This window comes from Talpa europaea, assembly GCF_964194135.1.
Source record: "Talpa europaea genome assembly, chromosome: 11".
NCBI lineage: Eukaryota > Metazoa > Chordata > Mammalia > Eulipotyphla > Talpidae > Talpa > Talpa europaea.
Window position 1 is genome coordinate 54660134 of NC_140078.1, and position 14716 is coordinate 54674849.

At 37.8% G+C, this 14716-nt stretch overlaps 1 protein-coding gene across 2 annotated transcripts in view; it reads left to right on the plus strand.

Moving 5' to 3' along the window:
* The window catches only part of FRMD4B (FERM domain containing 4B), a gene marked incomplete at its 3' end in the record, with an annotated part of 177201 nt that overhangs the window by 121757 nt on the left and 40728 nt on the right, over positions 1-14716 (plus strand). For both annotated transcript variants that reach the window (XM_084248254.1, XM_084248253.1), the window contains exon 8: positions 13483-13566. In XM_084248254.1, the coding sequence (XP_084104380.1) occupies positions 13483-13566 (84 nt within the window). The remainder of the gene's footprint in view (positions 1-13482; positions 13567-14716) is intronic.

The following is a 14716-nucleotide window of genomic DNA, read 5'->3' on the forward strand; positions in this document are numbered from 1 at the left end:
TGGCGGTCAAAGAATAGCTCTTGTAATCCTTTAAGCTCTCACTTTCCCCTTCAACCAAATTTTAGTTGAGGTGTGATAAGAAATATTTAAAATGGGTGGGGAAGACATTCCAAGAATGGAATGACCTGTGACCTGTGGGAGGAGAAGGGAGGGGTTCTGGCCCTGCCAGATGCTTTTCCTAGCCTCTCCCCCAGCTCCTTTTCACCCTACTTTCCAGTTCCCTTCCTCTCTCCCCCTCCCCTGAACCAGCCTCTGATCCTCTAGATCTGGTGCCACCTCACCAGGAGCTTTGGTAAGTCTTCCAATACTGCTGGGCCTGTTCCTTGTCTTAGAACTCATGCTGGACCAGGTAAATTCAGCCAGTTTTTTCTTTTTAAAGATTAATTTATTTATGTTTACAAGAACTGGGCTACAGGCCGGAGGTGTGGGGGGAGAAGGGGTGAGAGGATTCACCAGAGACAGAGTGGGGAACAGAACACGCAGATCTACTGAAATACACTGCTGTGCGGAGCAGCGGGTGAGTCAGGAGAGGTCTGCTGCCCCATGTGGGTAGCTCCCTGGCCGGGGATTGAACTCGTACTGCAGAGGCTGCTGATAGTTTTCCCTTGAGCCACCAAGGAGGCCCAAAATTCAGCCAATTTTGTATGAAGCAGGAAGGAAGTGAGGACACTTCATTTTAGCCATTATGAAATTATCTCAGATTCTAAGCACTTTTTCTAAACTAGTTATTTGCAATAGTCGTTGTGAATGAGTGGGATTAGACATTGAGTGGACTTGAGCCCTAGTTCTATCTTTGTCCACAATTGAATATGAATGAAAGTGACAATGTATTTCCTACTTTCTCCTCATCACTGGCCTTAGTACCCCATTACCATGATAACTCAGTCAGGGTGAAAATTTTATGATGAATTTTTTAAGTCGGTGTAAAAATGGGCATCAGGAATACTTTGTGTATTACAACAATCTTTGTTGGGATCTTAGGCTTCCCACTGGATACAATTTGTTCTCCTTGTGTTAAAATTTCTGCCAAAAATGGGGTCTGATTTTGTAGTTCCTTCAAAAAATTCTTTTCACATAAGTGAAACTGGAGGGGACTATGCTAAGCAAAATGGAGAAAGAAAATTCCAAGTGGTTTCATTTGCATCTGGGTGGAATATAAAGAAACAAAGCAAAGGAACAGGCAAAACTATACCAAAACAAGCCCTAGAAATCTGACAGTAGATTTGAGGCTCCCAGAAGCGAAGGGTGGGATCTTGGAGCAAAGAGAAAAGAGGGCCCAATGATCTATGGTGAAGAATTTAGGGTGCTCTGGTGATGGGTGTGGTGTGGTAACATCCATCTGAATCAGTGCAAACCTATACCTCTAAAATCATATACAGGGTAATAAACCATTTTTACTTCAGTAAAAATATGGTACAATTAAAAATATTTCTGGTGTAGAAAAATAAATGTTATTTTTTAACTAAATTCGCTATCTTTGCTATTGGGCAGCTATAGATAGACACACTGGTCATTTTGATTTGGTTCAAACAACATTGAACGATAACACATACTTAGTTTTGCTATCTGTGTTGAAATTACTTATAGGGTTTAATTTTTCTTTTTTTGCCTTTAGAATAGTTTTGTATTTTTTAATTAATATTTTACTTTATATAATTCTTACATCATTTTTCATCTTTGCACAATGTATGCATTTTCATTTTTGTTATATTCCCCATACAATTGCACCCCCCCTTATTTTGACCCTAGTCCTTCCTCTTCCCCGCACCCCCATAGTGTGTCTCTGATTTATAGTTGCTTGTTGCTTGTTGATTTTTACTTTGTATTAATTAGTCTTTTTCCTGGTCCCTTATTTAGATTTTCTAAATTCCTGCTATGAGTGAGACCATCTATCTTATGGGGTTTAATCCAGTTTTGGGCTCATCCAGATTAAAAAGTTTTAAAAGGCAACATGTCCTCATCCAAGAAGCAAGCATTTTAATAGAATTAATCAGTGGCCACCATCTTTATAAATTCTGAAGCCCCAAATTAAGCTAATGAAAATCTGCCCTTTTCTCCCCTTCTGCACCTTCCCCATTTTCTGTCCCTCTCTGTGAAATCCTGGAGGAGTAAGGCAAAGTGCCTAAAGCACAGGTTTGGTGTTACATCTGCTACTTTCTTGCTGTCTGAGTTTAAATTACTTAAATTCTCTTAAATCTCAGGTTTTTTATCTGTGAAATGGGGATGCTGATGGTAATAGCATAGTAACGCCTAGGGAGGGTTTAGCCCAGTTCCTACTACCTTGTAATGCCAGCAAGACCTGTTTAGAGCATTTCTTTGGGGGTAATTTATGGCAGCACTTGCTTTGCTCCATGCTGGGCCCAGAGCCTCTTAAAACTAACTATCTGAACTGTTCTCAGTTTCCTTGACCTTTCCTATGTTAAATTCTGATTATTCTGTCTTGAAAATCTCATGTTTTAAGAAGTGTTCATCATCCAGTTGTAGAAGCTCTCAAGTAATTTGTCAAGCAGATTGTTGGAACATGTTCTTATGCTTCTGATTCTGTTGGCCTGGGGTTGGGCCTGAGCATTTGCATTCTAACAGGTTCTCAGATAATGCTGCTGCTGCTCCACGGATAGTAATAACTACACACTTTCCTTGGACTTGTCACCTTAATATCCCTTTACTCTGAAGTAGAACAGAGAGATTTACTGCTACTACTCCCTTATTATTAAGTCAAGGAAATAATAGACTAGATTCATCATTGAAAGCTGACTTCCCAGATAACTGAGAGAAGCATGAATTTTTTAAAGGTCATTTGAAGGCTATCTGACAAGTGGAAAACTACTCTAAGTAAACTGATAACATACCTGAAACTGCTCATCATTGAGATGTTGAGCAATGCCGTAGATTAGGAGGAAATTAATGTGTGTACACAGTTACCAAGGTCCTTTTAACGAGGATGTTTAAGCAATACTTAAACAATGGATGCAGCTCAAATACTCTAATCGTGAAGTTGGCACCTATTAAGCCATTTAAGGGACTTTCAATATACTCTTTCTAATGATTCTGATCATTTCCATGTCCCATTCCTTCAATTAATATAAAACTTGGATAGTTCACCGCAGATTTCAAGCGAACATAGATAGGGAAGTGATTTGCCAGCAGGGTCTGCCCACAGCAATGCCAGACGACTGGCAAATGTTTCTAATTAGCGCAATTTCTAGTGACACTAAATCTTTGGTTTGCATGGAACATGATATTAAACAGAGGCCCCAGCTGTGAAAATTCTAGGTGGTTCCTTTTTATCACCCTTTATAATTTCTGATGACATTTAGGCTACATGGTAGGCTGTTTCTTGAGTGTTCAAATATTAACGATAGTTTTTTTTTTTTACAATCATGTGCTTTTTATGAAATATAGATTTTTTTTAAAGATTTTTATTTATTTATACAAACACTGGGTACAGTCAGAAGCGCGGGAGGGTGAGAGAATTCACCAGAGCCAGAGCGGGGAGCAGAGCAGGCAGAAGGACCGAAGCACACTGCTGAGGGGAGCAGCGGGCGGCAGGAGAGGTCTGCGCACCATGTGGGACCCTCCTCTGGTGGCTGGGGAGCAGCCGGGGATGGAACCGGCGCTGCAGAGGCTGCTGGCAGCTTCGCAACCCAGCGCTCAACCGCTGCGCCACCGGGGAGGCCCTGAAATATAGATTTTTGATGTATGAAGAGGACTCCAGTCTCAAGTTCCTTTTTAAATAGCTGTTTATTTCTTTGTGTAGTGAAATTCTGCAGATATTTTCTTTGGGTCATGTTTAACATATGCTTTTTAGGCACATGGGCTATGGGTTTTAAGTATGGAGCGCTTCAAAGTTTGGGAGTTAGACTTTTTTAAGAGAAAAAAGAGAAACTTAGGGATGGCCCCACACCAAGCATAAACAGCTTCAAGAACTGTGATTCCTTTGCTCTGGGAAATGCTAGCACCCACAGTTTGCTAATTGTCTGCACTGCCTTGCAGGCCAGCCTCTGAATGGCAGGTGGCTGATTGTCCTTAAAAGTGAGTTTCAATTAGCCATAAACAGGTGCACACATTTGCTGGGGGTGTCTGTTCCGTACAAGTGCTTCAGCACACACAAAGGGTGGCCTCAATTTTGACAACCATATGGCTTTCTTGAAAAAAGAATGAGGTTGGCACATTCTTATAAGGTTTTCAAGGTCAGTAAAGAAAAACAACAGCCCGTGCAAGGGGACTTGAGAATGCCACAAGGAATCATGACTTGAAAAATAGTTGCAGAGACTAAATGGTAGGTCATGGGCTGCTTCCTTCTAGAAAGCTGTCAGAATAGGAATCTGGAATACCTAAAGTATCCATGTAGATAATTAGATAAAACACAAGCTTGTTCTTCTCTGTGACATCTGAATGCCTGAAATTATGAAGAAAAGCAATTTCTGGTTTGGTCACTGAAAAGTACCAGGGATTGTAGATTTATGGGTAGACTCTCTGGCTAGGACCTGGAGAAGCTAACCCCTCTTGGCAATTCTGGTCAAGTGCACCTTTAAAATAACACTTCCATCACCTTCAGAAATGTCAAGACAGGGGAGTGCATTTACTATCGGTGAAAGGCAGAGACATCTCATTCCAGGCCTGCTCACCTCCATACAGCTTTCTGGGGGTGGCGGAGGGCAGGAGGGGAGCTCCTCTGGATTCAGAGATTGATTCTGACTCATAAAAAGCAAGCCTCTTGCCAGGGGGGGAGGGGTTTTCTGTGCTGAAGTCAAACTTGGCTGCCCCTGCAAGTCTGACAGGGCTGAGGCTCCTAAGAAAATTCCCCAGCCTGACTTCTTCAGAGGATGAACAAGAAAGTACTCAGCCACTGTCCATCCATTCAAATGTGAAGTCCTGTTTAGTCCTAAACTCTGAAAATAATCAAAATTAACTTGAAAATCATGCTCTTGTGTTTCTAGCTCCTTGGTGGTTTCTTTTTTTCTTTTTTTTTTGGTCAGTAAGTTGTAACTTCTTGCTTTGGTACCTCTTCCCCTCTAAATGCCAAGAGGGTTGACCTTCCGCTCCCCCATGTCCACACAGACGCCGTGTTTCATTCTGGTTTGATGTGTATCATATCACATCAAAGAATGCATGAAATGTGTATGTGTGCTTTAAAGGGCACATTAGAAAACTCACAGCCACACAACCACACCTAGTGAAGTACTTTGACTCCATGGTACTTTACACTTTCTTGCTTTATACTTTTACCACCTATAAGTGATTCTCATTATTTGGGGTCTTACACCTCTGCTTAGAATTTGTGAAATTCATCCATACATAAATACATCCAAAATAAAGCTATGATTTATTTTCTTTGCTGTATGGTATTTCACAAATGACATCCATAAAATGATACCATTTTATCATTTCTACTGTTATTGGATATTTGGATTGTTTCCTTTATGTGTCTTATTATGAACAATGTGGCCATGCACTTTGTTCGGTGGTATAAGTTTTTCTAGGGATATACTACGGGAAGGATTGCTGGTTCATAGGATTTCCAAAATATCATGCAAGTTGACACTCCCACTAGCAATGAAAGGGAGTCCCTCCCACTTGCCCTACATCTTTATGTAAACTGGGTATTGTCAGAGTTCTAGAATTTTGGCAGTCTGGTGCTATAGTGTCTTTAATCACGGATTCATCATGGATTTGATTTTCATTTCCCCACATACTTTTGAAACGGAATGCTTTTTGCTTCTGTCTGTTTTAGGATTTCTACTTCTGTGTACTGCTTGTTGAAAGACCTGCCTTATTACCAGTTTGTCTGTCTCAGTTGTCTCTTAACCCTTCTGGTGCATTATATCCTGGTCCATAGCTCAAATCACCTCCATATTGGTGGTGACTTGTTAGAAATTTCCTGTGCCAAAAGTTTTTTGTAGGAAAAGGATATTATGTATTCTCAAGGAAAGGATGTCTTGCAATAGCACAATTGACCAAATTTGGAAGAAAGATTGGCACTTTTTCTACACAAGGAAATAAGACACTGTTCTTTCCTGAGAATAACCTTTTGGGATAGTTCAGGTTCCACATTTGTCAAAGTTATTTGTTTCTCATGGATTAATGCAATCCTGTCAATTTGCACTGTGAATAAATTATCTGACACTAGGAAACCACATTGAACTAAGAAGGCAGCTACCATTCTTTACTAAACATTTATACAAAAAATTACAAAGCAGTGGCTATAGTCTGCCTATGTGGTTAACATGCACAATGTTTTAATGTTTATTGTGGGTTTTATTTTTCAGGGATTTTGGGAATGTTTTTTAAATGATTACCATGTGTGTACATTTATTTCTCCACTTCTTTCATATGCCATATATGAAATATATTAAGTAAAATTTTAAGCACACTGTGCATGGCTTTGTATACTTTTCTACCATCACTTATTATTACAAATTTTATTTTAATATACATACTACTCTGTGTAATTTTTTGCCCATTTTATTTCCAATTTTTAACATCAGGAATGAATGAAATGTCAGCATCTCATCAACTCTTTTCCATGTATTCCTCTAATTAAGGCTCCCAGATGGATATAAAAATGGAATTACTTAAAGTGTGAAAATATTTTTGATATTTTTTCCAGATATTTTTACAGATGTCACCAATTTCCTCTCTATTATGACATTACCACATTTTAACTGTCTATGATAATTTGATGAGTAAAAAAGTTCTTGTGTTATTTTGTCATTAGTGTGAAATGTAACCTTTTGAAGTATGTGTATTTACTGATAATATTTGCCCTCATCAAATTTTTATGTGGCATTTGGAGAGTGTATTGACTTTCCCAATTTTAAAAAATTTAACCTGATGTAGGAAAAATAAAAATGGATATTTGCAAGATCTGCTTAACTCTCCATTTTAAAGTGCTAAACATATTTCTTTTTTTAATAAAATTTTATTGACTTACCACTGGTTTACAATTCTCTCTAAATACCATGAATGTAGCTTCACATCTCTTTATATCTAAAAGCCTCCCTTCACCCCACCACGATTATTGTAGTGCCATTCCCACTATCAGATTAACCCCCCTCTACCTTTTCTTCTCATCCCCTCACTTCCCCCCTCTGGTAACTACCATATTTTTCACAGAGCCTAAGAGTTATTTTTATGTGATTTGATAACTCACCTGCTTTATATTTCACATGAGAGAAAACACCTATTAATTGTCTTTCACTTTCTGACATACTGTACTTAATATGATCACCTCAAGTTCTATCCGTGTTGTTACAAAAGGCAAGATTTCATTTTTTTTAAGACCTGAGTAGTATTCCATTACATATAGATACCTCTGCCTCTTTATTCAGTCAGTTATCAAAGGACATGTGTGTTGTTTGTATATCTTGACTCTAGTGAATAATGCTGCTGTGAACATAGGGGTACATGTGTCTTTTCAAATTTCTGTTATCATATTCTTAAGATAAATATCTAGGAATAAAGTTACTGGGTCAGATGGTATTTCTATTTTTAGTTTTTTAAGGAATCTCTATGTCATTTTCCATGCAGGCTGCACTAATTTATATTCCCATCAATGGTGCACAAGAGTTCTTTTTTCTCCATACCTTCACCAACATGTGCTGTTTCCAGTCTTTTTGATATCGGCCATTCCCATAGGGGTGAGGAGATATCTCATTATGGTTTTGATCTCTACTTCCCTAATAATAAGTGAAGCTAGGCATCTTTTCATGTGCCTGTTAGTCATCTGCATATCTTCTTTGGAGAAGTGTCTTTTCAAATCTTCTGCCCATTTTTTATTAGGGTGTTCATTTTGCTGTTATTGAATTGTGTGAGTTCTTTATATATTTTGTCAAATATATGATATACAAATATCTTATCCCAACCAGTAGGTGGACTTTATTTTTTTTGTGTTTTGAGTGAAGCAATATTTTTTTGAAGCATACAAATCATTTAATGGAAGTTTTGTGTGACACAGGAAATGAAGACCCCAACATTTTTATTTGGGTTTGATGCAGGTTTGATGCAAAGTGGAAAGTCATAGAAAAATACAAGAAGACAAAGTAGACATGAGCTCAGGTAATAAACTGGGGAAACTTAGCAAGGCCCAATTGCTTGGATTCATCTCAGTGTCCCTCAACCTTGGAGACAAGAATGTCTTGTCTTATAGGGAGGGTGCTTCTGCATGAAGATACATGACCTTCCCAGGGGCCGAGGATGAGGGAATGTCTAAAATGCCTTCCTGTTTCTATCATTTTCTGAAATTCTTTTAGCTTATGTTATTCAGTATGTCATGGTTCCATATTCTGGGATAGCATATTCTAATTGCTATCAGCTCTAAGACAGAATTTTGTTTATTTAGTTTGAAAGCTTGAGAACATTTGGAGCTTTTTGGTTTGTGTGTTTAATTTTTTTTTTGAGTATGACTATTATATGTTATTTTTTAAAGATTTATTTATTTATGCACACAAGAGCTGAAGTACAGACCAGAGGTGTGAGGGGTGAGAGGATTCACCAGAGACAGAGTGGGGAGCAGAACAGGCAGACTGACTGAAATACACTGCTGAGGGGAGCAGTGGGCGAGTCAGGAGAGATCTGCTGTGCCATGTGGGTCACCTCCCTGGCCAGGGATCAAACTCATGCTGCAGTGTCTGCTGGTAACTTCATAGTGCTGCGTCTTAACTCCTTGCTCCACCATGGAGGCCACTGTGTGTTTAGTTTTAAGCCTTGGGAATATTCTCAAGCAAAAATCAAATATCGAGCAAGATGGAATAGGAGGTCCCCTGCCCATCTCTTCCATGACAACATTGTTTGACAGATATCAATGGACAAAAGTGCCTTTATGGGAGTTTTGAGATCTTTGCAAAACACTGGTGGAGCCCAAGACCATGTTTTGAGAAGGCTGACCCATGGCCAGGTGACAGGCTCAGAGACTGTGGTCCTTACCATGGACCTGGAAGCGACGTTGTTCCATTGTCCTGCTACCAACACTATCCAGACCTGGTAGAAGTCACACCTGCTTTTGCCTCTGGTGACAAGCACAGTGACCTCAGTCCTGGCTGTGGGCCTTGAAGCAGATGATGCTCCAGCCCCTCGCCCTCTCAGATATAGTCTGGGAATGATTTTGCCTGCCCTGGGACTTGGAGAAAGATAGCCCCCTTCGGGGGCAAATTCACTGACCTTAGTCTGTCTGCAGATCCTAAAGGAGCCCTGTAATTCAACAACCGTCACTCTAGCTGCAATCAGAGAGTTGTCCTGCCTGTCCAGCAACTGGGAGACATGCCTATCTATGTCCCTGGAGGCAGGCGCACTTGACCTCAGTTTAACTGCAGATTTGAAGGGGTCTGTAATCCAGATCTGGGTCCACTTAGCAAAGTCCCATAAGCAATTTTAGGTTTACAGAGCTATTGACCAGAAAGTATAGAGAGTTCCTAGATATCCCTCTGGAAATATGTGTTAGTACTGATGAATCAATATTGATAATTATTACTAGGGTTCACTGTTTGTTTTGGTACAGTTTTATAGTTTTTGAAAATGTGTAGAATCATGTACCCATCATTACATTATTATTCTCCCTGAAACCCTTAGGCTCACCTCTTCAAGTATACTCCTTTTAAAGTAGTCTTAACATCTCCTTAAAATGATCCCCGGTCGATTTCCTATTAATGCACATCCAGTTGCTTCCCTGTTGTTTATTAGTACCCACCAAAAATAAATCTTAATACATGAATATTCATTGTTATTTAAATACTGGTTCATGATTAACCTTTGATAATTTATTGATTTACTCAGCCACCATTTCCAGATGAATAGCATTTTATCATGACTTATAACCAGGTTATTTTCTGTTTGTATGGAGTTAGAATTACTCTTGAAAATTCCTTGGGAAGGTGATGTATCAAAAACCAAAGTTTATCTTCCAGTAAATCCAACACAGGTAGTATTCTTCTCCATTTGGAACATTGATGGTAGGCACAAAATATGTAAATTGCTTATGTTTAGTAGACATATTAAATGCTAGAAAAAAATCTGTGTTGTGAGATGCTGTTGCTCTCAGGGCAGAAGAGCTAAACCATCTTAAAGGGTAGCAGCCTTAAGTCTCCATTAAGAATGCATTTCATACACATTCTCAGTCATGAACCTATTGAACAGAATGATGAAAAAAATTTCTCCCCGGACTCCCTGGTGGCACAGGCAGTTGAGAGCAGCTCTGTGAAGTTGTCTGCAGCGTGGGTTTGATCCCGGCCAGCCAGGGAGATACCCACATGGCGCAGCAGACGTCCCCTGTCTCTCCACTGCTCCCCTGAGCAGTGTGCTTTGGTCAGTCTGCCTGTTCTGTTCACGGCTCTGTCTCTGGTGAATCCTCTCACCCTCCCACACATCTGGCCTGTGCCCGGGTTCTTGTATGCATGAATAAATAAATCTTTAAAAAAAATTTCTCCCCTACTTCTTTCCCCTCTCTCTTTTGGCTACATTTATATAAGTCAAAAGCAACTCCATCATATGACACTTGGTTCTACAAGCTAAGCATGCAGTAAACACTTAATACATAATTGTTAAATGAATAAAAGTAAACAGAAACTTCTAGTCTAGTGAGGTCTTGATTGCCACAAAATTACCTAATCCAAAAAATTAGCATACAGGTCGCATGGACCCAGAACAATACACATAATGGATGGTAATCATACTAATAAAATGATAGACTAGTCTTTAGTCTATCATTTTAAAACATATACATGGGCCTACCCTCTTAAACACTCAATGTTAACCTCTGAAAAGGAAATGAGATTTGAAGGTCAGAGCATAAAAGAAATAATTAAGAAAAATAAATATGGGTGGAAGTTGATAGGTGACCTTTAATATGAATAAATTGGATTGTAGTGTATTTTGATTTTCAGGAAGTTCAAACCAGTTTCCCAAGATTTGTCAATGTGTTTAAGCCATACTTCTCAGATTTCAAATGAATAGAGAGATTGATCCTTATGTAAGAAAAGAAGCCAAGTGACTTTTTTTATTTCCTGTAGTAATTTTAAAAACCAGATCTTTTTCCTTTAGGAGGGCCACAAACTGACTTTGAAGTATAAAGTTGACAGTTGCAAATCATTGTGTTTCCTTGTTAAGGGATACTCAACTCTAAATTTCTGCTTTTACTGAGTGACAGTAAGTTAACATACAGTTTGTTCAGTAGACTCGCTTGGTTGTCCTTTCACAAAGTCAGGAAACTTGGTGATAGATCTAGAAAATAAACTTCTTGTAGATACTGAAAAATAACCAATTTCTAATACAGCATAGTAAAGTGCGAGCCAAATGACCAGTTGACAGGCCACACTTGGTTCCCCAGTTTGTTCTAGAACAGTTGATCTATGAACATTGAATGAATGTGTTGGGGAAAAAAATTCATATTTGGATCAAACTCCAGTTTGGAATTTATCCTTTCACTATGATTCACACTGGGATGAACCCAGGGAAGCCAACACAAAAATGCAAACATAAAGTATTTTTGAAACCAATTGGTTCATTATTTTCCCTTGGGACTAGGGTGGGGGTGAAGAGGACCTGTTTACTATCAGAAATGAGATTGTTCACACTGACTCCTGGACACTGCCCTGGTGTCTGTGTGGGAATCTGATAACAGAACAGAGTGGTTTTGGTCTTGGCCTTTGAAACCACACTAGGTTTGTCTCCTGACTCTTCCACATCATAGCTGTGAGGCATTGAGCAAATGACTTAGCCTCTCTAAACTTTATACCTTTATCATAAGGTGTGAATAATGATAATACCTACTGCATGAAAAGAGTTGTGATGAGACTTGAAGTAAATAATGCCCCAAGAGTGTGTTGCATGAGGCCTAGATCTTGGCAATCTCTCAGAAAAGAGTAACTAATGGTAAAGATAAGAAGAAATAGAGATTAGGAGAAGAGTTATGAATGTGTTGTTTGATGAACACCTGTCTGATCAGGATTTTGAGTAGCTTTTTCTTGTAGTTAACCTAGGCTCTAGTAGACCTTCAAGAGTCATGTCTGTTTCCTCAAATACTAATCCCTTAAATACCTGGGACAGTTAGAGAATATTCTCTCTCATACAGTAAAGGACCAGCTATGACTGGGTAGTATGACCTGTTCTCCCTTTGGTTTAGTTTCATAAAGACCGCACCCTTCTCTTTTGACAACTAGAATTTTGCCATTTTATAATTAGATAATAGCTGACCTTACACAAGATATGTTTTAATTCATATAATGTGATTGGAAGAATACCATGGGTTTCACTAGAAACATGTTTTCAAGCCATTTTCTATGCAAATGATTCCACAGCACAGATGGTCAAGTTGGTCCATTTTATTTCAGAGAGTGATAAGGAAATAACAGAAGAGAACAGAAAAGTCTACCCAAACTTATTTTTTGCAGTGATACCTATTGTAAAAACAAAATTGGTGATACCATGTGAATGGTTTTATGATAACCAGTATTCTAAGTTGGTGACTATTTTATAGCCACTAAAGATAATTATAAGAATGCTATAGAAACACGGAGAAAGTGTTTAATGAAATTTGAAGAATGCTGTGTAAAACTGGAATGTGGAATATGCACAACTATGATCATAATTATGTAACAAAATAAATAAATACAAGAAATTTACAATGAAAATGCCTGTAAAATTATGAGAGAAGTAAGGAAAATGAGATTATGGCAGTTTAACACTATTGATCAAATGTGACAACAGCTGAATAACTTTATTCTATGAAGAGCACACACAAATAAAAATGAGAGATCATTTTGCCCTAATAGAGAAAATGACAAAAATCTTGAAAAGTCAATTAATGAAAAAGAAAATGCATTTAAGAGACTGATGAAAAATAGGAAAACATTGCTTCATAAGTACTGAAAGAAATGCAACTTAAAAGGTGTCTTTAAAATGTATATATGCACAAAATTCATAATGTTGATGAAATTGCAATAAAACAGGATCTTTTATACATTGCTGGTGACAATATGTACTGTATTACTACAACTTTGGAAAGCAATTGCAATTTGGCAATGTATATCAAAGCCTCAGAGCTATTTATATTCACCGACTCAATGATTATGCTTTTGGAAATATGTCCTAAGAAATACTACAGAATCAGATCTTTAATATTCACCAAGAACCCTACATATTATATTAAGAAATTGAAACAAGGTAAATATCTAAAATGGTAGTTTGAACAATGTTGTTTTAGTTAGTTAATTGTGTGTGTCTTTTAGAAACTCTAAAATATCCTAAGACTTAGTCCTAAGACTTAGTTAGGGTTAGCTCTAGCTCAAGTTCATAGCCTGCGGGTATTGACGGCAACATTTTGAGAGTCCCACATGCTATTGTTTCAATATTTAATATTGTTACTTCAATGTTCTTAGTTTTCCATGATTCTATATTGTTAATTTAAACTTTTCAGATTTCATTTGGTGGCTAACTTGAATAATATTTTAGGAAACAGTGACTGACATTACATTTTACTCTTCTGTTTAGTGATGAAAATGCCAGGAAAGATTTAAAGACACTACCAGTCTTTCCAACTAAAACCCTGCAGGAGCATCCATCCCTTGCTTATTGGTAAGTCAAACTAAGAAGACAGATGACCTCGTTGTCAATAGCCTCCATTGACAACTGCATACTTTGCATGAAATGTAAGTGAGGAAAATATCAAATTTCCACCAATGTATCAGAGTAACCATAAGTAGACCTCAATCCGTGAAAGTGTCTTATGAAACTCACTGGAGATATGTGCCATTTATTTGAGTGCATCAAATCTGTAGTGCGCTTTTCAGTGCACATTGTGCTTGGGATATATGTGCAGTCACTGTGTAAAATGGCCTCAATATTGCAGAGTGCAATTATTTCCTTGGACAGAAGTTTTCTTATGACCAGAAAGGTTTCATTTCTGGTCAAAAGTTGTATAGCTTGAGTTGTTTTATTTGTTTATGTTGTAATGAATCCACAGTAATCATTTTCTTTACTGCATTTTCTTCCAGAAAAGTATGAATTACTTACATTCCCTTTAAATATATTTTCCCTGGTTTAAGTCGCTAAATCTGATGCTTTTCCTTTCCACTGAAAAACTAATTATAAATTATTCACTATTGAATGGCTTTAATATGAAAGTTCGAATATTTTCCCCAAATTGAGGCTGCATTGTGCCATGACTGGAACTTTTTAAAGGAAGTATTGTTACATCATAGTCGCTTTAATTTCTTTGATTACCGTTGATTATTGGTTGTATAGCAATAAAAAATGTTTGCTCTTATTTATTTGACTTGAGATATGACTGAAAGAGCTACCTGTCTGAAAGTAGTCTATAACACTTGAAAGATGTCAAAGGTTGCCAGGCTTCAGCCTAGTTCTCTCTTTTTAGTTACCAAGTTTTATCCTAAAACAATAATGAAGGGCATGTCCCCACATAGTGACAATGTATTTTAGATGGAATACATACTTAAAAATAGTTTTGATTCTTTTGAAATCTTTCTGAAAAGTTTTAAGGGGGAATTCCTTAACACAACTCCTGCTGGTCTCTCTTTTTTAACCCTTTTCATGCTTCAACAATGTTTCCTAACTAGCACTTAATGACAATACCTGGTATTTATTATGTTCCAATCAGTTATAGCAAAGGGTATTAGTCTTCCATTTGATAAATTTATAGTTTACTTTTCTAATGAATTAAAAATGTTAATATATTTGTATGTATTATATAATAACTTATGTAAAT